At 41.9% G+C, this 24376-nt stretch overlaps 1 protein-coding gene across 1 annotated transcript; it reads left to right on the top strand.

The window, feature by feature from the left end:
- The first annotated feature begins 735 nt into the window (after positions 1-735).
- Positions 736-24055, top strand: LOC138747520 (methionine-R-sulfoxide reductase B1-like). The gene is made up of 4 exons (XM_069906801.1): positions 736-842; positions 7961-8103; positions 8664-8779; positions 22171-24055. Exons 1-4 carry the CDS (start codon positions 788-790, stop codon positions 22190-22192), a joined length of 336 nt encoding a protein of 111 aa, XP_069762902.1. The 5' UTR covers positions 736-787; the 3' UTR covers positions 22193-24055.
- The last annotated feature ends 321 nt before the right edge of the window (positions 24056-24376 follow it).

Consider the following 24376-nt stretch of genomic DNA (forward strand, 5'->3'; position numbering starts at 1 on the left):
TGGTACGTTATAGCAGCCCAAAATCCATTAAGTACACCCAAAAGTGTTCAGGAAGCTAAATTGTTAATTGTCCAGTGTTATCTGGCATATTCTGACCGAAATTGAGACATTTTCCCAACAACCCTAGGTTATCACTATCCCAACACTTGCTTAAAATGATTTTTCTTAATATCTCTCCATGTGTCATGAGAAAAGGTCAGCTCCAAAGGCAATGACAGAGACGCAAGTATCAACAGCAAAGAGCAAAATAAATGTTATAGGAAACACCAAACTTGACAGATGCTGGAGTCTTAAGCAAACACCAAGCTACTGCAGGAACTAAGAATGTCAGACAGCTTTCATGGGTAGAAATAGTTAGTCAACGTTTAGGGTTGGAACCTTTTTATCAAGACTAAAAAGGGAATATTTCATATTTAAAGTTTGAAAGATGCTGGGCAGAGGCCAAAAGGTAATAGGTATTGGACAGAAGTGGGAGGAGTTAGTGGGAGAGTGTAAGGATATTCATAATAAATACATCAATAGCATGTATCCACTAATTATTAAGTAATACATGTGATATTTGTCAAGTGCTTTCTGCCATTCCAATCGCAAGCGTTTCTAAATTAAAAAGAGCGAGAGGCCCCCTCCTGCAATCAATCTGCCTATTTTCAGGGATCCCGGACAGGCAGTGACCGGGACGTGCGCCTGCGCGAGGGCCGGCATCCCTCGCCCTGCCGGCAATGCCCGCTGCTAGTGCGCATGCTCGGCGATCCAGCCGGTTCCAGCCGAGGGTTTGGAAGGGCGGCCGATGGCGTTTTGCAGCTTCTTCGGCGCCGAGACCTACAAGGGTCACTTTGAACGCGGTAAGTCGGCGAGTTGATCTGCTTGACGCCCGAGGCGATACGCCTTCATTCCCGCGCCGAGTGGAGGGCGTTTGCCTTATTCGCTCTCTCCTGCTGCCCTCCGGCCTATGGGCCAAGTGGCTGAACCTGGCCTCTCGGCTCAAAGGGGGAGGGAGGGAGGGACGGACAGCTGCTGTGTGTCCGCCCGGAACCTTCCGGCCGAGAAAAGACACTGACTCTTGGTTCCGGGGTCACAATTTCAAGCTTCAGAATTCATGAACCTATCATGAAACTCGTTGTTTTGTGGCACTATCACAGAGCAAATATTAAACTATAGTCCAAAAATAAATAAAGAGAGGAAGAAAATAAGATAAAGAGAGGCAGAGTTCATTGATCATTCAGGAATCTGATGGCAGTGGGGAAGCTGCCCTTGTTCTGCTGAGTGCTTGTCTTTAGGCTCCTTTTCCCTGATAGTCGCAGAGTGAAGAGGGCATGGCCTGGGTAGGGGGTCCTTGAAGATGGAGGCTGCTTTATCAAGACATGGCCTCTTGTAGATGTCCCTGATGGAGTGAAGACTGGTGCCTGTGATGTTGCAGACTGAGTTTACAACTCTTCGGGAAGCTGACCCCGTTTCCGTCCCTTGGTAAAAGTGACTTCCCCCGAGGAGCGCTCTGCGGGTGAATTGCACGCTGGCGGCTGCCAGCTCGGTGTAGTTTACCACCCCCCCCACCCCCTGTGGCCTCGTTGGCAGGGACTGGAACTGTTGGCGCTTCCCCCGGCGCCTGCAACGGCCAGATAGCACTGACCTGTGATGGTCAGTCTGGCCTGTGGTCAGCCCACCACGCTGCATTTGGGTGAGTCGGGCCATCCTGTGGCAACCTTTCCTGGCATTTTCCCTCACCTTGACAGCTTGTTTATGAAACTGTCCGTGGGAAGGGTTACATAAGCCTTTGCAGTGGTTGGTGTAGTGGCAAGTACTTTATGATGTGAGCTGCAACAGCCCTGTATTAAGTGAAACAAAAAAGTCTGTAGGTGCTGTGATTGTAGTAAAAACACACCAAAAATGCTGGAGAAACTCAGCCGGTCTTTCAAGTTTAGTTTACAGAGTGGAGTTGTGAGAGACTTAAGTTAAACAGTGGTTCTCAATCTTTTTCTTTCCAGTCACGTACCACTTTAGGTATTCCCTATGCCATAGGTGCTCTGTGATTAGTAAGGTATTGTTTAAGGTGGTATATGGGTGGAAAGAAAAAGACTCGTTATGTGCACAATTTCATAACTCCAAAGGAAATGGGCAAATGACAATTTTTCTCAAGCAAAATATTTCAGTAACAATTGGGTCTGGTGCAGTGGTTCTCAACCTCCCCTTCCCACTCACATCCCACCTTAAGTAATCCCTAACTAATCACAGAGCACCAATGGCATAGGGATTACTTAAAGTGGGATGTGAGTAAAAAGAAAAAGATTGAGAACCACTGAGTTAGAGTATAAGAGTTAGAATTAGTAGAGGAAGTTAGAATTTAAAAAAAAGAAGGAAAATAGGGTTAGAGTGAGCTGTTAGTGTTTGGGGAGATACTAAAGTAGTTAGAGTTGAGTGAGAGTTAGAAAAACAGTTAAAGTTAAGAGGGACTAGTGGAATAGTTAGTTCATTAGTAAGAAAGTAGATTAAGGGAAAGAGAGGAGATGGAAGGTAAGGCAAGGAAATGCTCTTCTTGAATGATGTGGATGATGGGGAAACTGGCAATGACCCCAGGGACTTGCTATGTGAGAGGTGCATCCATCTTCAGCTCCTAAATGAATGGGTTGAAGAATTGGAGCTGGAGCTGGATGGGGTTAGGAGTATTCCGAAGGCCGAGGGGGGTAATGGATAGTAGCTATAGGGATAATGTTATACTTAAAAGTCGGGAGGAGGGTAGTTGGATTATGGTCAGGAGGAAAGGTAACAGACAGGCAGAGCAAGGTTTTCTGGTGGGAAATCTGAAGAATAAATATGCCACTTTGGCTACTGTTGAGGGGTTGTTGTAACAGTGACGAGTTGTAGTGATCAGGTTTCTGGCACGGAGTCTGGTCCTTTGACTAATAAGGGAATGGATAAGAGGAGGCACGGGATTGTGATAGGGGATTCTATAGTTAGGGGTACAGATAGAAGGTTCTATGGAGGAGATTGAATATCTCATGATATGTTGCCTCCCTGGTGCAAGGGTACAGGATATTACAGATCAAGTCCATGTTATACTGAAGTGGGAGGGGACACACAGCCAGATATTGTAGTCCATGTGGGGACCAATGACATGGGGAGGAAGGGTGTGGAGATCATGCAGGGTGAATTTAGGGAGCTAGGAGCAAGGACAGGACCTCCAGAATAGCAATCTCAGGATTGCTACCAGTGCCATATGCAGATGAGGTGAGAAATAGAAAGGTAGTGCAGCTAAACAAGTGGCTGAAAACATGGTGCAGAATGGGGGGGGGGGGGCTTTAGATTTGTAGATAATTGGGCAACATTCCAGGGACAATAGGACTCTTCTGGCAGGATGGTTTACATCTCAACTGCAAAGGGACAAATATTCTTGCATGTAGGTTAGCTAGTATCGCTCCGGTGGGTTTCTGGATGTGAAGGGGGAGGGGTACAAGGGTGAAAAAATAGATGTAGGAGTGAAGGAGGAAACTGAAGACAGAGAAGTTTTGTGCACCATTAGTAATCAAAGGAGAGCAAGAGAAGGAGATTTTCTTCAATGTATTTATTTCAATGCAAGGAGCATTGTGAGAAAAGTCGATGAGCTTAGAGTATGGATAGATATGGAATTATGATATGGTAGCCATCAGTGAAACATGGCTGCAGGAGGGGTGCGATTGGCAACTAAACATACCAGGATTTCATTGCTTCAGGTGTGATAGAATAGGGAGAACAAGAGAGGGAGGTGTTCCATTGCTTGTTAGAGAGAGTACCTACAGCTGTGCTTTGGAAGGATAGATTAGAGGGCTCGTCTATAGAAGCACTATGGGTGAAATTGAGGAGTGGGAAAGAAATGGTAACATTTATGGGGGTGTATTATAGATGACCCAATGTGGAGAGGGAACTGGAAGAACGAATTTGTAAGGAAATAGCAGATATTTGTAGTAAGCACCGGGTTGTGGTTGTGGGAGATTTTAACTTCCCACATGTTGGCTGGATGCCCATACTGTAATTGGGGTGGATGGTTTGGAGTTTGTTAAATGTGTACAGGATAGTTTTCTACATCATTATATAGAAGTATCAGCTAGAGAAGGGGCAGTGTTGGATATGCTATTTGGAAATGAGATAAGTGAGGTGACGGAGGTGTGTGTTGGGGAGCACTTTTGGTCCAGTGATTACAATACTATTGGTTTCAAAATAATAAAGGAGAAAGATAGGACTGGAATCAGGGTTAAGATTTTTGAATGGAGAAAGGCTAATTTTGAAGAGATGAGAATGGATTTGGAAAGTGTAGAATGGGATAAATCTTTCTATGGGATGGATGTAGAAGGAAAATGGAATGCATTCAAGGTGAAATGTTAAGGGTACAGAGGCGGTATGTTCCTGTTAGGATGAAAGGAAAGGTTAAAAGTTTTAGGGAGCCTTGGTTTTTAAGGGATATTAGAAATATGGGTCAGAAAAAGAGAGGTGTACAAAAAGTATAGACAGCATGAAGTAAATGAGGTGTTATAGGAATATAAAGAATGTAAAAAGAATCTTAAGAAGGAAATTGGAAAGGTTAAGAGGAGATATCAGGTTGCTTTTTTAAGTAAGGTGAAAATAAATCCAAAGGGTTTCTACAGATATATTAGGAACAAAAGGATAGTGAGGTGTAGCGTCTGCTAACAGCAGTGCTATGGAAATGAAGTATGTCCACACAGCACGAGGGTGAACCAGTAACTGACTTTATTTGTATCTTGCCCTGCTTTTAGTGGACGACCCACTTCCTGTCTGGGGTGCACTGGTCTACGGGAGTGACGTCAGCGCGTTGTGGAGCCACTGCCTGGCCAGCAACGTGCAGCCAGGAAATGGCGACATCTCCCAGGCAATGTGTGTTACTAAACGCAGGCTTCTCCTGAGAAGGGGAGGGAGACTTGCGCCATCTTGTACCAACCGACTGGGATGGGAATTCAGCTCGTCTTACCACGCAGTCACTTGTCCTGCTACAGAGGGGTAAAATTGGACCCCTAGAGGATGAGAGTCAAAGGCTCTGTGTGGAGCCAAAGGAGATGAGGAAGATTTTGAACAGTTGTTTTCTTCAGTATTTACTAAGGATCTGTGTAAAGTAAGGGAAATAAGTTTGGAAGTTATGGAAATGATGATTATTAAAGAAGAGAAAGTTCTGGCACTTTTAAGGAAAATAAAGGTGGATGTCTCCAGGTCCTGACAAGATATTCCCTAAGAACTTGAACGAGATTAGTGTAGAAATAGTAGTGGCTTTGACAGAGATATTTAAAATGTCATTAGTTACAGGAATGGTACTGGAGGATTGGAGGATAGCTAAAAAAGGAGCTCAAGTAAATCTAGTAATTATAGGCCTGTCAGTTTGACGTTAGTGCTGGGTAAGTTCATGGAAAGTATTCTTAGAAATGGTATATATAAATATTTGGATAAGCAGAGTTTGATTAGGAACCGTCAACATGGATTTGTGAGGGAAAGATCATGTTTGACAAAACTTATCGAATATTTTGATGAGGTTTCTAGGAAAGTTGATGAGGGTAAGGCAGTGGATGTTGTATATATGGACTTTAATAAGACCTTTGATCAGGTTCCTCAGGGAAGGTTAGTTAGGAAGGTTCAATCATTAGGTATTAATATTGAAGTAGTAAAATGGATTCAACAATAGTTGAATTGGATATGCCAGAGAATAGTGGTAGATAACTGTCAGATTGGAATCCAGTGACTAGTGGTGTGCCTCAGGGTTCAGTATTGGGCTCATTACTGTTTGTCATATACATTAATGATCTGGATGATGGGTTGGTAAATTGGATTAGTAAGTACGTGGATGATACTAAGATAGATGGAGCTGTGGACAGTGAAGAAGGATTTAGGCCATTTAGAAGAGTGGGCTGAAAGATAGCAGATGGAATTTAATGCAGATAAATGTGAGGTGTTACATTTTGGTAGGGCTAATCAACATAGGACGTATGGCAAATGGTAGGGCATTGAAGAGTGCAGTAGACAGAGGGATCTAGGAATAATGAATGGTACATAGTTCCCTGAAGGTGAAGTCACATGTGGATAGGGCAGTGAAGAAAGCTTATAGGTATGTTGGCCTTTTTAAATCAGAGTTTTGAGGATAGGAGGTGGGATGTTATATTAAAATTGTACAAGTCATTGGTGAGGCCAAATTTGGAGTATTGTGTACAGTTTTGGTCACCAAAATATAGGAAAGATATCAACAATTTGGAGAGAGTGCAGAGAAGATTTACTAGAATGTTTTTGGGGGTTACAGGGTCTAAGTTGGGTCTTTATTCTTTGGATCATAGAAGGTTGAGAGGGGATTTGATTGAGGTATTTAAAATAATTAGGGGTATAGATAGAGTTGACATGGAGAGACTTCCTTTAAGAAAAGGGGTGATATAAACAAGAGGGCATGAGCTGAGAGTTAGGGGGCAAAAGTTTAGAGGAAACATGAGGGAGGACTTCTTTACTCAGAGTGTGGTGGATGTGTGGAACGAGCTTCTGGATGAAGTGGTGGAGGCAGGCTCAATATTAACATTAAGGAGAAGTTGAATATGTATATGGATGGGAAAGGAATGGAGAGTTATGTTGGAGTGTAGGTCAATGGGGTTAGCTGGGAGAAAGTGTTTGGCAAAGTTGGCCTGTTTCTGTGCTGTAATAGTTATATGGTTATCCACAGGAGACAAAGATATATTGGCAATGTTTTGGTCCTGAGCCCTTCTTCAAGGAATAAGCAGAAGCAGGAAATCTCAGAAAGAATTCAGACAGTGCTGGCTGGGGGAGGAATCCAGTCCAACAAAAGGTGTAAATTGGATATGATAAGGGGAGAGGTGAGAATTGATTACATCTGTGTGAATGGAGACAGGGAGAAAGGAGACAGACAAGCTGGGGGAAGATGTTGGGGTGTTCATGAATACCAGAGAAGTCAATATTAATCCCATTCAATTGGAAGGTGTCCAGTAGGAAGATGAGGTGTTGTTCCTCCAATTTGTAGGTGGTCTCACTTTGGTAATTCATGAGACCATGGACAGACATGTCAGCAAGGGAATGGGATGGGAAATTAAAATGGGGAATTGAATTATATTAACACAAATCTACAAAACAATACTCTTTTAGTCCAATTACACAAAATTGATTCATCAGGACTAAGTGGAGGGATGATTTTGGCTAATCTGCCAAAAGAGCAAAATTTGATTCCCAGGCAACTATTTTAATAATTATTTTGTGGCAATTGGCATTTCCAGGAAAGTCTGTGTATTTATTGTTTAGTCCTTGTTGGTAATGTTTTTTTAAAAAACTGGCTCATTATACACATATAAACAAATAAAGAAATTAAATAAATTGTGCAATATGGAGAAAAACAATCAATATAGTGCAAAAGTAAGGGACCTTCAATAAGTCCCTGATTGAGTTGGTTCCTGAGGAGTCTAATGATGGAGGGGAAGCAGTTGATCATGAACCTCGTTGTTTGAGTCTTGTAGCCCTGTGATGCTCTGGTACTGATGGAGATTGTGGAGGAGATGTTCTTACCAATCCTATGATCTGGAGGCGAGGAAATCTAGGATTCAATTACATGGGTTGGTGGTCTTCATTTGAAATAGTATTTCAAACTTCTGAATGTTCAGTTTCATTCCAGTTGATGCTGTCAGTCCTGGGTTAAGCAGGTGAGGATGACTCCTCTTCATTAGCATGTCATATCTTCAGAAAATCAAGGACCCAGTGGAATTTGGAATGTGTGAATTTGTCTTAGAATTAATTATTATTATAAAGTCACCTTATTTATTGTTCATAACATGCTCGCATGAGATAGCGTTGATATATTGAAATTGAATCAACTAAACATAAATGTGGCTGTTCTGAGCTAAAAGTTTTGGAACATTGTGTTCGTAAGAAACATTAACATTTTAAAATTCTGTCTGTTTTATTGCTGTGAGTGAAGGCTTCTTTCAATTTTGTTTTAATATAGGTATATACATCTGTTCTAAGTGTGGGTATGAATTGTTTTCAAGCCAAGCTAAATACGACCATTCTTCACCATGGCCAGCTTTTACCGAAACCATTCATCCAGATAGTGTGTCCAAAATAGAGGAACGCGAAAATGCACTCAAGGTGGTGTATAAGCGTGGTAATGAATGGAAAGTTTTGAACAGTTTTATTGGTTTCTGTTAATGTTGGACATTACTTTGCCAGTGGTCTTAAAATAACCTTTTGTCTAATTTGTAATCAAGCTTGCAACTTCACTTCAAAAATGGGAAAGTGGGCCTGAAGGGACCTGTAAATTAGAAATGTACAATCTCATAATTTTAAATGGTAGCAGGCCATTTTGGCCCAGGAGCTCATGCCGCTTAGTTAATTAACCTACTACCCCCGGTTCGAATTGAATGGTGGGAGGAAACTGGAGCCCCCAGGGAAAACCCACACAGACACGGGGAGAGCGTACAAACCCCCGTCCCAATTGCTGATACTGTAACAAGATTGCACTAACCGCTAGGCTACCCACACTGCCTTGAAACAGAATCCATAAAAACATAAGGACCAATAAACAGTGCTTTTGGCCTTGATAGCAATGACATAAAATGTCATTTTTGGGGAGCTCACTGCCTTCTAAGTCTTCGTGAAAAGACTGGGTTCATTTTGAAACTAGAATGTTCTATAATGTGTTGTTTCAGGTTTCTTGTGGAAAATGTGGGAATGGTCTTGGTCATGAATTCCTTAATGATGGGCCCAAGAGAGGACAATCACGTTTTTGAATATTCAGCAGCTCGTTGAAATTTGTCCCCGAGAGGTACGTGCGGGGTGGGTGGCTACTCAATTACAAAAAACTTGGTCATCTTCTCGAAAATATTTTCATTGAGCTTAACATACAAGTCATCTCATATAGATACAAATACACAAAAAAAGGGTGAAACTACTTCAAACAGTTCCTTAATCCAGATATGATAACCATGTTAAACACATATTTGCCAAATTAATCGAGATTAAAATTGATAAAAAGAAAAAAATAAGAAAACAAAAAAACAACTAAAAGCTAAATATAATCTATCCCCTCCATCTTATCAAGGTAACCTCGTAAAAGAAAAGGGAACGTATGGAACAGATAATGACTTCTAGACATCAGAACATTCAAAATTCTTAATTTTTCCAATCATGATCGTATTCTATGAATGGGCCCCAAATCTTTACAAATTGAAACTTTCTATCTTTAATGTTGTATCTAATTTTCTCCAAGCTTAAATAGGACATTACATCATGTAACCACTGTGTACTCGTAGGTGAAGTCATGTTTCCATTTCAATAAAATTGCTTATTTGGCTATTAGCATAATGAAGGCTAAAACTTTCTCCTGAGTTGCAGGCAGAAGTATATCTGGTTCACATGGAAAACCAAACAAAGCAATTAGCGGACATGGTTCTATTTTAATCTTAAAAATCGTTAAAGTTTGGAAAATGTCATTGCATAATCTCTCTAAATTTGGGCACTCCTAAAACATGAAGCAATGAAGCTTCAAAAATGTTACACTTCTCACATAGTGGATCAATATCTGCATAAAAACAAGATCATTTGTTTGTCCATATGTGTTCTGTGCACCACCTTAAATTGTAATAAGCAATGCCTTCCACAAAATGAGGAATCATTAGTCAAGCTGAGAGTAGAGTACCAAACTTCATCTGAAAATGTTATGTTCAAATCTCGTTCCCAATAGTTCTTAATCTCAGCTATTGAGGATGATCTTCAATCCAATAAATCATTATAAATATAGGCTATTAATCCACCTTGGAAAAAAAAATCTTAAGTTAAATAACGAATCAAGAATATTAGTATTTGAGATTCAAGGAAAAGCAGAAAGCTTGGACCATGCAAAATGTCTAACTTGTAAGTATCTAAAATAAATATATGTTAGAAAGATTAAATTTAGCTGATAATTATTCAAAAGAGGTAGTTATCTTGAATAAAAAGATCCTTAAAACTTTGGATACCTAATCTACATCATTCCTTGAAACCTAGGTCTAGCAGAATCAGAAAAAGATGATTATCTATAATGGGACTAGCCAGAGAAAAGCTATTAAAGCCAAAGAATTTTATAAATTGAGCCCATATTCTTAACCTATTTTCATAACGGATTCTGAAGAAATAAACATCTCGTATGTGCAGTTTTTAACTGTTCTCTCCTATTTATTTTATCTGGTCATTTCATATTAGGTTTTGATCATTTGTGTAGTTTTGCTCAAACCTGCAATAAGAATCAATAATAAAAACAATTAATATGCTTAATCAAATTCCTGTACCAGTGGATCTAAGCTTCTTGGGCACAGAATTCATTGGGGTCAGGGGAGACGTGGGCTGCTATTTTAGTTATGGGCTTGCTACAACAATATCCAAAGTGTGTGGTAATAAATAACCATTCAGCATTGTGCAGGAAATCCGTATTAGATGGGCCAAGGGTTTGTGGTGGGGGGGGGGGGGGGAGGGAGTGGTTTAGTGATGGTAAGGCCTATGGTGAGAGAGTTGAAGTGGTCAAGTTTGGCTTGGTTATGTTGGAACCAGAGTATCATTAGGCTATAGTGAGGGGTGATTAGAGTGTTGAGGGTTAATTTAATGATGTCGGAACTGAGGGGCTATTGGTAAGATTGCTGCCAACTCCAGTTTCAAGCCTAGGTCTGTGACCTGTACTTGGAAACATGGGAAGTATATAGTAATTAGTGAGGTATCCAAAAGGACATTCCCACCCACCCTCTCACCTTGCCTTTCCAAGATATTTCACTGTAATTAATACAAGGACTTCCTGAGACCTGGAAGTCACTAGATGGATTCTTGGAAGAGAGTATTGGCATTGTCATACGAGGAGAGATGAAAGTAAATTTGTGTACTTGATAGGGGAGATAAGAATGGAAGGTTATCTAATAAAATATAATTCCAATTGAGTAAGTTGACATGGATCCAGGTTATGCTCCCCATGGTTGGGTGTTTAGAGCCAGTGGTCACAGACTTGGAATAAGTAATCAGGTGGTAGTGTCTTTGGAATTTTCTACCCAGTAGAGCTGTGGCTGAGTATTCTAGATATTGATAAAGATGTTGGATATAAAGGAATGAGAGAAATGGGATTAGTACAGGAAAATTACACTGAAGTAAAAGATCAGGCATGGTTGCTTTAAATGTCTGAGCAAGTAGAAGTCCCATTGATCTAATTCTGTTTCTGGTGTTCGTGACTGGATTCCTATCCTTGTGTGTGAATTTCTCTTTAGATAGGCCCACTGTTTTCTCATGTTTCGTAAAGAATGAAACTGTCCATACTTGGGTAAAAACATAAAAATGCTGGAGGAACTCAGCAGGTTACGCAATGTCCATAGATATAAAGATGTATTGTAGCCTGCGCACTACGCAAAGTGTGGAGTAAGATCGACACACACACACAGTCAAGTCGAGGTCTCAATTTATTGTTTTGCCAGCTCTGTTTATATTCACTCCCTGCCTCTGACAACAGGAGTGACATCATTGCAGCGCCAGCCTCCAACTGGTCGGCATTCCTACCATTGCCCGCTGTTTCCTGCCCTGCAGGAGGTCATGTGGGATGATGGTCATTGGTCCCTACAGGGCCCTCGTGATCACTGCTTTTGCTGGCCATTTTGTGAGCTGAGTTGCAACTTGGTTCAGGGCTGCTACACAACCCCCCCCACCCCCCAGAACTGCCGATTGGAGTGTCCGTTGCCGCTTTGGGCGGTTTACCTCTGCGGCGTGGAGTCTGAGTCTCGACTAGCTGGCTAATGTCTACATGGGCTGGTTTCAGGCAGTCATGGATGAATGTTTCCTCTTTGCTGGCAATGTCCAATACACACGTCGATCCATTATGCCTGACAACCTTCTTTCCCTCAGCTGTTTCAGAGCCACTGTGGGAGTTTCAGGATCCTTGTCGATGGCCAAGAACTCCCCCGGGATTACTAAGGGTGCACTTTAGACCATTTCTGCTGCATAGCCATTAAAGTTCTCTGTTGACGTGGTGCTTATCCCCAGAAAGACCCAAGGCAGTTCATCTGCCCAGTTGGGTCCCTTGAGTCGGGCCATCAGGGCTGCTTTTAAGTGTCTGTGGAATCGCTCCACCAACTCGTTGGCCTGCGGGTGATATGCCGTTGTATGGTGGAGTTGGGTTCCCAATAGTTTGACCAGCACCGCCCAGAGCCCTGAGGTAAACTGTGTTCCTCTGTCGGAGATGAGATATTCTGGGACTTCAAACCTGGACACCCAGGGGTTGATGAGTGCCCTGGTGCTGTCTCCGTGGTCATGTTGACCATCGGGATTCCTTCAGCCACCTTTTGGAGTGGTCAACCATAGTGAGGAGGTATCTTGCCCCACGGGAAACTGGTAGCAGCCCCCCGATGTGGACGTGGCTGAACCTACACTGTGCTGGCTCAAAAGTCTAGGAAGGTGCTTTAATGTGAATGCACCAAGTTGTGCACTGCGTCGAAGACCTGCCATCTCCACGCTGCCGGCACGATGGGACGGGGTTTGCCTGTGGAGACGTCGCAGGGGAGTGTCTGGTTGCCAGGGGCAATGACAACATCCTCCAGCCGCTGTCCAGAAAGCCCTGTTCGGTATGTCGTCATGTTGTGCCCTGGTTAAGACTGAATAGTCTGTGCCCTGGGATAGGAAATGGATGGACTCGATGAAGGGTCGGGAAAGTACATCAGCCACCACTTACTGGTGATGTGCTGGATGTTCTTGGTGAAGTTGGACACGTAGGAAAGATGCCTCTGCTGCCTGGTCAACCACTGGTCAGACACTTTGTGGAAGGTGAAAGTCAGTGGTTTGTGGTCTGTAAAGAAGTATCGTAAGTGCCTGACTGCCAGGCACAGCGCCAATTGCTCCCGGCCAAAGGCTCTGTATTTATGTTTAGAATGGAGGTGCCTACTAAAAAAAAGGCCGGGGGCTGCCAATGCCTATCGATCAACTGCTCGAGGACTCCTCTGACCACTATGCTGGAGGCATTCACCGTGAGGGTGGACGCTGGCCAGAGCATCATTCGCCTTCTGGGACGCCTCTGAGGCCTCCCTGTCCCGAACAATGTCTTTATCTTTCCCCACCATGAGCACATGATTTGAGTTACTGCTGGTATGAATCGAAGGTAGAAGTTATCACACCAGCGAACTCCTGCAGCCCCTTCACAGTGCAAGGTTTCATGAACTGCCAAATGGCCTCCAACTTCTCAGGCAATGGTGTTGCCCTGTACCTGTCAATATGATGCCCAGGAATTCAGTTGCGTCCTGCGCAAACTGACGCTTGGTGGTGTTGATGGCCAGCCTGAACCCCTGCGGCCGGGTGAATAGTTGTCTTGAGGTGGGCCGTGTGCTTTGAATGGCTGCGGCTGGCAATAAGGATGTCATCCAGGTGAATGAACATGAATGGGAGGTCCAGGCCCACCGCATCCATTAGTTGCTGAAAAGTCTGAACAGTGTTTTTAAGCCCGAAGGGCATCCTCATAAATTTGAATAGGCCAAAGGGGGTGATTATGGAGCTTTTGGATATGTCCTTGAGATGATAACCCCTGATTAAATTGACCTTCGAAAATACCTGTAAGTTGGCGGTAAAGTCCTGGATATGGGGCACAGGGTATCTGTCCGGTGTGGTGGTCTCATTGAGATGTCAGTAATTGCCAACAGCTTCCACCTTCCTGGTGCCTTTGGGACCATGTGCAGGGGTGAGGCCCAGCGGCTTTCCGGCCACCGTATTATCCCTAACTCCTCCATTTTCTTAAATTCCTCTTTGGTGAGGGCAAGTTTTTTGGGGGGAGAGGGGTGGTGAAGGTGGAGCACCCTAGTGTGGAGCAGGGGGCCCTCGGTGAGGATGTGGTGCCTTACCCGTGTTTTGGTTCTGCAGATGAGAATTGTGGTGCCATGATTGCGGGCAACTCCACCAGGATGCAAGTGTAGGTGTTGTTGGACAACGTGACACAGTTGAGGTGGGGGGGGCAGAAGTTTGGCTTCCCCCAGGGACATTGTTTTAAAAGTTCTGGTGTGCACCAAATGCCGCCCTTTCAAATCTACCAGCAGGCAGTGGGCGTGCAGGAAATCAGCTCCCAGGAGCGGTTGCACATCTGCTGTGACAGTAAAAGTTCACTTAAATTAATGGCTAGCAAATGGTAGAGGATGGTGCAGGTGCCGTAAGTTCATATGGAGGTGCTGTTCGCTGCCCTCAGTGCTGGGCCTGGCTTGGGGTTCTGGGTGTTGTAGGTTGTTGTGGAGGGGGAGGGGGGTGTGGGAGGACACTTAATTCAGCACCAGTGTCCATGAGGAACTGTCTTCTTGACTAGAAAACCCGCACATGGAGGAGGCTGTCATGTTGGCCAACCACCCCACCCATTAACAATGGTTGGCCATGGCGTTTCCCGAAAACATGCAGGGTGGGCAGCATTGATGGGTCCCCATACCCCATCATTGATGGTAATAAGAATATGGCTGGGTAGGAGGGTACACTTGCCTCCCTGACTGCTGTGGTCTTGTTACCGTTTGGGACTTGGTAATCTGTTCCACTGGGGTGCTGTTTTCTTTCTTTGCTCTCCAGCACACATCCGCCTGGGCTGTGATTTTTTTCACTGGTCGCTGAAGCCCTCATCAGTAAGCAGGGGTCAGATATCCTCAAACAGCTGCTCCAGGAAAATCTGCTCAAACAGCAGGCAAGGTTTGTGCCCCTTGATGAGTGCAAACATCTCGCTCATGAGGGCAGATGGAGCCCTGTCCCCAAACCGTCCAAGTGTAGCAGACGGGTGGCGCGCTCGAGCCTTGATAGCCTGAAAGTGCGGGTTAGTAGCTCTTTGAGGGCACATATTTGCCTTGCTCCAGAGGCTGCTGTGGGAAATCGACAACCCTTGGTGCCGTGTCTTGGTCGAACAAGCTCATTACGTCGTAGTAGTGGGTGTCGTTGGCATTGATCTGTTGAAGGTAAAATTGGATCTTGGCCTGTTCGAACCACACGTGTGGTTGCAACGCCCAGAGTGTTGGTGGCTTTAGCGTTGGTCCGTTATCTTTGGGGTCACCAATATAGCGTGTGTGTTATGCGAAGTGTGGAGTAAGAATGACACGCACAGTGAGTCGAGGTTGAAGACTGATATATTGGTCCACCAGCTCTGCTTATATTCACTCCCTGCCTCTGACTGGCTGGTGTTCCAGCCATTTCCTGCTGTTTCCCGCCATGCGGGAGGTCACGCGGGACGAGGTTCTTTGGTTCCTGCGGGGTCCTCACGATCTCTGTGTTCACCGGCCATTTTGAGAGCCGGGTCATGACTCAGTTCATGGGTCGCTACCGTATAATCAATGTTTTGGGCCTGAGCCGTTCTTCAGGTTGTGAGATAAAAGCAGGCAGGTGCCTGAAATAAAGGTTGGGACAGGGGAGGAGGACAGGCCAACAGGCAAAAGGCCATAATTGGACATGGATGGGAGGATGGAGAGGAAAGGTGAGAATTGATCAGGGAGGAGTTAACTCAGTGAATGTAGAGATCGAGGAAAGGTCAAAGGGGCAGCTATGGGTACCACATGGGTCCCAGCTATGGCTTGCTTTTGTTGGCTATGTGGAGAAAACTATGCTAAAAGCCTACACAGGAAACACTCCTCAACTCTTCCTCTGCTTCATTGATGACTCCATTGGTGCTGCTCCATGCACCCATGATGAGTTCTTCGACTTTATCCACTTTGCTGTTAACTTCCACCCTAACCTCAAATTCACTTGTTCCAAGTCTCACAACATTCTCCTCTTTCTCGATCTCTGTCTGCATCTGGGAAGACAAAGCCTCACGGACATTTTCTACACTCCCAGCAACTCCCACTGCTGCTTCAATGATACCTCTTCACACCTCTGCTCTTCAGGGACTCCATCCCTTTCTCACAGTTTCTCCATTGCTCCCAGGGCAAGGTCTTCCATGTGAGATCATCTGAGATGTTCTCCTCCAAAAATTGTGGCCTCTCCTCTACTACCATCAACTGGGCGCTCACCCGCATACCTTCCATTACCTGGCCACCTTCACCCCCAAATGCCACAAGGAAAGGATTCCCCTTGTCCTCACCTACCACCCCTCATCAGTTTCTCTGAGCCCCCCTCCTGTCTGCCCTTCTTCTATCCCTATGTCTCGTCTCCTCTAGCTCTCTCACTCTCTCATAGAGCCACCATGTCCCCTGATCAATTCTCACCTTTCCTCTCCTGTCTAAGAATGGCTTTTTGCCTGATGGCCTATGCCCATCCCCCTTCTGATTTTTACCTCCTCCCCCAGCCTTTTTATTCAAGTGCCTGTCTGCTTTTTGTTCAGCCTTGAAGAAAGGCTCAGACCTGAAACATTGGTTGTACAGCTGAGGCCTCCCTGTACAAAGACAACATTGCCGTCTTCTGTTTGAATACAACAATCGGTCCTCAGAATGATCGGCACCTGCGGCTCTTCGGTAACTGGTCTGGCCAGTCCACCACCCCTTCACAGTATAATCTGACTATCTAAAGATGATGGTTGGGAGGGATCGAGTAATGCAACAAGAATTAGTCTCTTCCCACTCTTAGTTTTGTATCAGGTTTTGATATATTTCCATCACTGAACATCGTTACATTTATATACATTTTCACCATTACCACCTATGTGACATCTTGTCATTACTTCCCTTGAGGGGCTTCCCCTCGGTCTCAGTCCCTCAATGCCCATTAAAGGAAGGACCCTCGATTTTCCTTTTGTAAATAATTTATTGTAAATAAAGTTTTTTGGTTTAAAAAAAATTGGTTATAAACTACAAAGGTGGGACAAGGCGTAACAGTAGTGATAATGGTGTAAATAGACTTGAAGGTCACAATGTACAGTGATGACATGGATGGCATTAAAGTCTATTTTTGGTTAATTAAAACTATGTTCCTTTACCTCCTATGCGAGACCTGCTGAGTTCCTCCAGCATTTTAATGTTTTTACAATCAGTGTTTGCAGACTTTCAAATTTCACTATATGCTTTGGGATGCTCTGAAAACTCAGAATTTGGGGTATATTTTGGAGCATAGTATAAACACAAGGAGCTACCTACTTCAAGTGACATCACTTCTAATTTTGCACTTGAGAGACTGATGTGCAAAATTTTCAACTGCAGAATTAAAGAGCATGGAACCTTTGTACGGTCTGAAAATTAGAAAGATTAAAGGACACACCATAGGATTAAGAAAAAGGATGATAGAAGGTTGAATTGTTAGAATCTTTGAATTGTTACAGGGAATGTTGCCTAGGCCCATCAAATCTCTGCAAGTGCCTAATCAAATAAGCCAGTGGTTCTCAACTTTTTTTTCCCCACTTACATATCACCTTAAGGAATCCCTTACTAATCATAGGATGCCAAAAGTGCTGTTATGAGCCCAGAGGACCCCAAAACCCAGCAGCAATAGAAATTCACCAAGACAAATGGTTACTTAAACCAAAGTTGCTTTTAATTATCTTTAAACATCAAAACAGAATCAAACTTTAACTTATTACTATTAACTTAATTAACCCAACTTAACCCCCTTCTAATTCTAAGCGAATGTGTATGTAATGTGTATATAAGTTCAGAAAAGTTCTTTGATTCACAGTCCAATCTCACTTCTCACTCCTCCAAGTTCACTGATTGCAGGCAATTCTTATACTGTGCACAGAATTTAACATATATGAATTTCACCCAGCTTTGGTGCTTGAAAGGTAAATGGTTACCACTCAGGAAGGTTCTTGTCAGTTTTCAGAGAAAGATTTGTTGCTTGTTGAACTCCCAGAACTAATTCCTTCTGATCAGCCAATTCAGTGTCTTGCTGAAGAATTTTACGCCATCAGGGTTTTCCAGATGATAATCTCTTTCTTTCAGGTCAACACAGAGTTCCTTTTCTGTTTCCCTTATTTCAAATGAAACATTGTAGAGCCAGCCATCTCCTCCTGTATGGATCACAAGGGGTTTGACCAGGCTGAACTAAGAACTCACAATCTGTCTTCAAATGGGGTTTTTCCACAAGTTTGCCAGCTTGTCCTTTTCCAGTCCCAGCTGCTGCTGCTGAACTATAGAATTGAATTCTCTCTCTCACACACACAGAGAAAACCACATGACCCTCTTAGAACAGCCAACTACACTCAGACAGACTGCAGCTCCGGACCTAATCTTCCAAGTTCATTCATCTGTTGCTTTCCAAAACAATAATCCGTTGCTCCACAGCATGTCCAACTAACACCTACTTGTGAAGTCCTGATAGGCCTTCTTCAAAGTCTGTGCAAAGGCACTTGGAGCCTGAACTGTCTGGCTTGAGCAGAGCTCTGACATTTTAAATGAGATCTGTTTTGAAGTGTTTGTATGTGACCAACATTAAAAAACCTGCCACAATTTATCTCCTATAAAACATATCTACATACAATATAAAATATAACATAAACTGTCACAGTCCAAACACAAGTACTTTGCATTTGCAAATAGTCAAAGAATCAGAAATTTAGTCTCAACTTCAGTATCGGTACCATTCCGGTCGTTATTAAAAATGTTGAATGAGATACACTAGGTGAGCTTTAACATCGTATGTCATGCTTATTACCAACTTCTCTGCACCTCTTAGAAAATCATTTTATATTTGTGGTGTGTCAAGTATTCAAAAATTTGAAAATAATTTTAAAAATAAGGTATTTATAAAAGTTAAATTTCCGTTTGAAATCCAATTTATTTTTAAAAGTATTTAAAAGGTTAATAGAAAATACTTCCTACTTCATGGTCTGCATGTGAAAATTCTTTTATGTCATTGGCTGCGTGGACTGCAAGGGGGATGCAGGAAACTGAACTTGGCAAATTTGGGGAGGGGACAGGGGAGAGGAATGAACAGCAGGAATCAGAACCTGACAAATGTTATGGAAGCTCATAAAATATAACCTGGTAGGTTGAAAGAGAGCTGGGAAGTCAAAACAGAGTTTTGAATAACTATGGATTTTCTTCAACACCATGAAATGAATTGCTGAGTACTGTACAGAAAATAGCAGAATGGACAGGAATACAGTTGCTCAGTTCCAAAATTAATGAGGAAATCAGATGCTGAATCATTACAATTTCTGAAAAATCAGGTACTAGATTATTGGAGTTTTACTATATTCATTTTTGAAGGAAGTAGACAGGAGCTTGTCAAAAAGAATATCATACCAGAACCTAGCCAAGTCAATCAAATCCTCAGCGGTGGAACAGGAGGACAAAGTTACTCTGAACTCAATGGCTGTGAGGACAAACGAAGGCTGCCACAAATCCATCAGGTTCAATCATCATGGTTTCCACGCCATTAGAATTAGTTGGTTGATTTGTAAAGTATTGTGTGTTTCTTGGAGTGCCACAACAAGTACACGTTAAACAAATACACACACAGGCATCTTCGCTCTGTGGGTCAATGGAACAAAGACCATCATCCTCAACCATCAGGAATAGCCACAACCAGAACCTATCAAATCTAGATGGGCATAGTTATTAAAAGACACTAGCAGGATAACAGGCATTGCCTGGGAAATAAAACACTCAGTTGTTGACTACATGGTTGAAACAAAATACCCACGTAGCCAACTAAGGCGGGCTTGGCGTTCCTCAGTTTCCTGCTGCCTGCACCTTGTTGTCGAAGGCCTGAACACTGAGGTAGGCCTGGTATTGCTGTCTGTTTCACACTGCCTGTCTGGAAGCACCAACAGGGAGGCAAGACTGATGTTCTTCTGCTGTCACTTGCTTTCACCTTTGTCTATCTCTATGGGGTTATGAAGAGCTTCTACCAATGTTGCTTTGTTTTTTGGGCCCATATTGAACTGGGTTTGGCCACATGTTTTTATCCTGACTGTACATGGATGCACAGCTAATTGAGGTGTCCCTGGTGGAAGTTCAATTTTTTAAAAAAACTTTTGAACTTCATATGACCTTGAAGATTAAATTCAATATGGCAAAGACATTCAGTATCAGTTAACCCCACTGAACCTCCTTGGACATTCCTTGAATGTTCCATATTGATTTGCATAGAGAACAGACGAACAACAGACATACATGTACAAATAGATACATTATATTAGTGCCAAGGGCTTCCATTAGCTACATAATCAAATTTGTTATTGATAAGTGATTTAGATAAAACTAAGTACCGCCCCATTTAGAACTGCAAAGCCTTTCTAAACCTTTGAGACAATGGTGAAAAAAGTCGAAGGGATGAGAGACTTAATTGTTACAAATTAGAGAAGATTCACTCTGTCTTCTCACAGAAAAACAGTGGAGATAATTTGATAAAGGGATTTAAAATCACAAAGCATCAAGACAATAAATAAAATAAAGTCATTTTCAATGAGGGCGGATAAAGGAAATGTTAATTTAAATAGATATTTAAAATATTTGAAAAATATATCAGAAATTGGGTTTTAAAGACTAAAGAACACATTCTCAGCAGTAAATGTGAGGGGAACATTAAAAAAAAAAGTTAGATTAATGACAGGCAAAGGTGTGCAGGGTATGTTTTCCAAAATTGCAAATGACAAAGCTTGCATCTGGTTTACAGCACTGAAGGTAGTGATAGGCTACTAAACTCCACAGATATAGTGACAGAACAGCAGATAAGTAGCAAAGTAAATTTAATTCAGAAAAGATGCACTTTGGCAGAAAATGCGAGACATCTTGTACATGAAATGGTACAATTCTAAAGAGGACACAGGGATCCAGGTAAATACAAGCACATCAGTTAACACACCTGATGCTTTCAAACTGGTCAGTAAAGCACATAGGGTCCTGGGATTCATGCAAGAGGAAGAGTACAACGAGCAAAAAAGCTATCTTGAAATTGTATAAAACACAATTTATGGTGGAACTGGAAAATTGTGCCAATTTCTGACCACCTCTCAACTGAAACAAAGTTGATCACTAGGTTTCAAAATGGAACTGGACAGCATTTCAGGACTGAAGAAAAAGTCAGAAAATGGGACTGTTGAACTTACTCCAATGGATCTCAACCTTTTTCTTTCCACTCACATACCACTTTAAGTAATCCCTTACTAACAATAGAGCACTGTGACAGATTATGTTGTATTTGTATTGTACATTGATAAATTTTTGGGAGATAAATTGGGGCAGGTTTTTTAGTGTAGGTCACATAAAAACACTTTAAAACACATCTTATTTAAAATACTGGAGCTCTGCTCATGCTAGACATATTGGCTCCACAACCTTTGCAAGAGCTTTGGAGAGTGCCCAAGAGACTTCACTAATGGATTGTTGTTTACAAAAAGGCAACAGATGAAAGAGATTGTCAGAGCCGCATTCTGCCTGGAGAGTAACTTGCTGTTCTAGGAGGGTCATGTGGTTTTGCAAGCAGAGAGATTCAAACAGGCTTTTTGAAAGAGGGAGACACACACATACAGATCAGTTCTAGTGTTACAGTCAGCAGCAGCAGCTGGGACTGGAACAGGACAAGCTGGCAAGCTTGTGGAAAACCCCATTTGGAAGGCTTAGTTCATCCTGGTCAAAGCCCTTATGGTTCATGCAAGAGAAGAGGACTGGCTATCTAATGTTTCATTTGAAATAAGGGATAGTAACTTTTGTTTAAGTAATCTATTGCTGCTGGGTTTTGGGGTCCTCTAGGTTCATAAAAGGATCTAAAAATCAATGTGTTTGGTTTTTAGGCCCTCTGAACAGTAAATTGATGGTAGATTGCAATCTAATTCAAAGGAAATGTGTTCTGATGAACTCTAGCCAATGTTTTGGAGCATCTAACTAAATGATATTTTGAGTGAAATCTACTGATAATGATACCTGTAGTCCTTTTAAGTTAAGTGGAAAGTCTGCAGCCTCTGGGACTGTATTGTTTAAACCTGCTTAAGGGATTGATGATGGTGTTATACGTTTGATGTGTGATTTTGCGTATTTAATTCCAAACAGTTATGACAAATTTTCAAATGCCAGAGAGCACTGAAACCCGATTAATCAAGAATTTCTCTGTTCTTATGAGCCACTGTTTATGGAATAAAGACTTGTTAATTTTTACCTGAATTCTATAAACGCTATGAAAAATTGCTTGGAAAATTATTTCTTCCTGTATCCAAATTGACTTAATCTTCAGTACATTCATTGTAGTGAATTTATGATTTTTTTTTTAGGTGATTAATAGAACAAAATTACTAAAAGGATGTTAATGTGTATAACACTCATTTTTTCTCATTTGCAGTCAACGGAGCTCTTGTGGATAGATAAATCGAGCTTGGAACTGACTATTTTCGTCAGCTGAAAGTTGCAGCATTATCAAAAAATGATATGCAACCAAGCATACTGTATCGAAAACACCAGCAAAGACCTCTGTATATGAGGGTTTTTTTTGTCTGTTAGTCATTACATGAAGTTTTCTGGATAAACTTTCTGAAGTCCTGAAAATAGAAACTTACATGATTATCCTGACAAAAATACTTGATCTGTTTTAAAATGATTTTTAAAACTTGGGGTTAAATAATTTTCTCGTTCATATCATGGATCAGGAATTACCTTATTTGATGGCATATAAGACCCAGAGGAATATATGACTCCCATTTCAGCAAGGAATATTAAGAATTTTTTTAGTGTATTTACAGGTAAGCATTTAATGTTCTTGAAATATGTAGCTACAGTATAGCAGAAATAAAACTTGGACAAAACATGGAACTATGACCACAGGAAAACTCTTTTTAATAATAATACTATTGTAATTTTAATTTACAAGAGAAAACAAAAGCAGCTTAGCTAGAGCAGAAAACATTTTATAAAAACAAACTGCCGCTGCTGGTCCCCGCGTTGGTTCCACCACCCAGCGTCCACCCCCCCCCCGACAACCCGCCACTAATCCCCACACTGATCCCACATCCCTGTTCCCCCCGACAGCCCACCACCAGCCCCCAATGATAGGTATCAGTGGTGCGAGTGAACCACGCAGCGACAATGATCACTGTCGGTCTTACTCACCATTATCACCCTAATTTCAACTTCACATACAAGAGCCAGGGGATATTTTTGAGCCATTTTTTGGGAGGAAAGAAGTGAGTTTTAATAAATATGGTTCTTCCTCTGGAATTTGCAATATGAAGCAGTCTTGATCTTTTGTTCAAATGTTTTGTCACAACACATCCACAGACCTCAAGGAAAGGCAACATTTCAGTTTGTCTATTAGTTAAAGCAAACTACTTGTAACCTTAAGTCAGTGGTGGCTGTGTGACATTAAATTTTGTAAAAATGTTTTAAGATTACATTCACATGATATAATTTATCATTAATATCTATGAATATTGTAAGAATGTATTTTGTTAGACAGATGGAAACTGGTATGATTCTCAGTAATTGACAGGGAAACATGTTGTTATACAAATCTATTTATAGTGACCACATTTATCATTTCTCACAAAGAAAGAAAATCCAGTTAAGAAGGAGTATAATTGAATTAGATCTTCATTTTGCTTTGAGTTGTTTTCAAATTCTCTTGAGATAGTTTGCAGACTTTCTGAAAATGATCTGTAAACTTCGAAACATAATCTAACAAGTTCATCTGCACACCCTCATTAACCTTCAACAATACTAAAGGACCTCTAACTTGATGTCCAAACACCAATTCAAAAGGGCTGAAGCCTAATGATTCTTGTACAGGCTCCCTCACTGCAGACAATCATCCCACTCCTCCTTATTCTCAACACAATAGGTCCTCATCATGGTTTTGAGGGTTGAATGGAACCTCTCCAAGGTCCCTTGAGATTCTGGATGATATGCAGATGATGTGATTTGGTTAGCTCCTAATTTATAAACTATCTGCTGAAACAGCCCTGACATGAAATTCTTTCTTTCTTTTTCATTCTTTTTATTAATCATATTATAGGTAAACAATACACGAGGAGAATAAGTGTATATAATCAAAAAAGGGGGAAAAATACCCTATATGACATCATATGATATAACATATTTCATTACGTCACAATTAATGAGTTCTCATCTCAAACTGAAATCTTCAAAAAAAATTTATTATATAAGCAAAAAAAAAGAAAAATGCTGGGTAGCCTTTCCTGAGAATTTATTAATAAAAATTAATCAACATTAAATTATCTCTCTGGTCTGATTGAATCTCTTCAGGCAAAGCGACTAAAGTGAAAAATTTTATAAGAGCTTTTGACACAGTTTTAGCTTTAATATAATTTCTAAGTGGTATTGCTTCTGGAAACTGGAGGCTGTACACATGACAATTAACTAATACTGCTTCCCAGCTTTTGTCTTGGGTGATGGCCACCACAGTCCACAATAACTTTAGAAAAGGGTTCATCAAAAGCAGGAATGGGTTGTAAAGGAGCCACTGGGGGACCCTGGTTTGGTTTACCCACAACCTGAAAAATGTGACAGGTCTGACAAAATGTCACAATCTAGGC

This window comes from Narcine bancroftii, chromosome 12, assembly GCF_036971445.1.
Source record: "Narcine bancroftii isolate sNarBan1 chromosome 12, sNarBan1.hap1, whole genome shotgun sequence".
NCBI lineage: Eukaryota > Metazoa > Chordata > Chondrichthyes > Torpediniformes > Narcinidae > Narcine > Narcine bancroftii.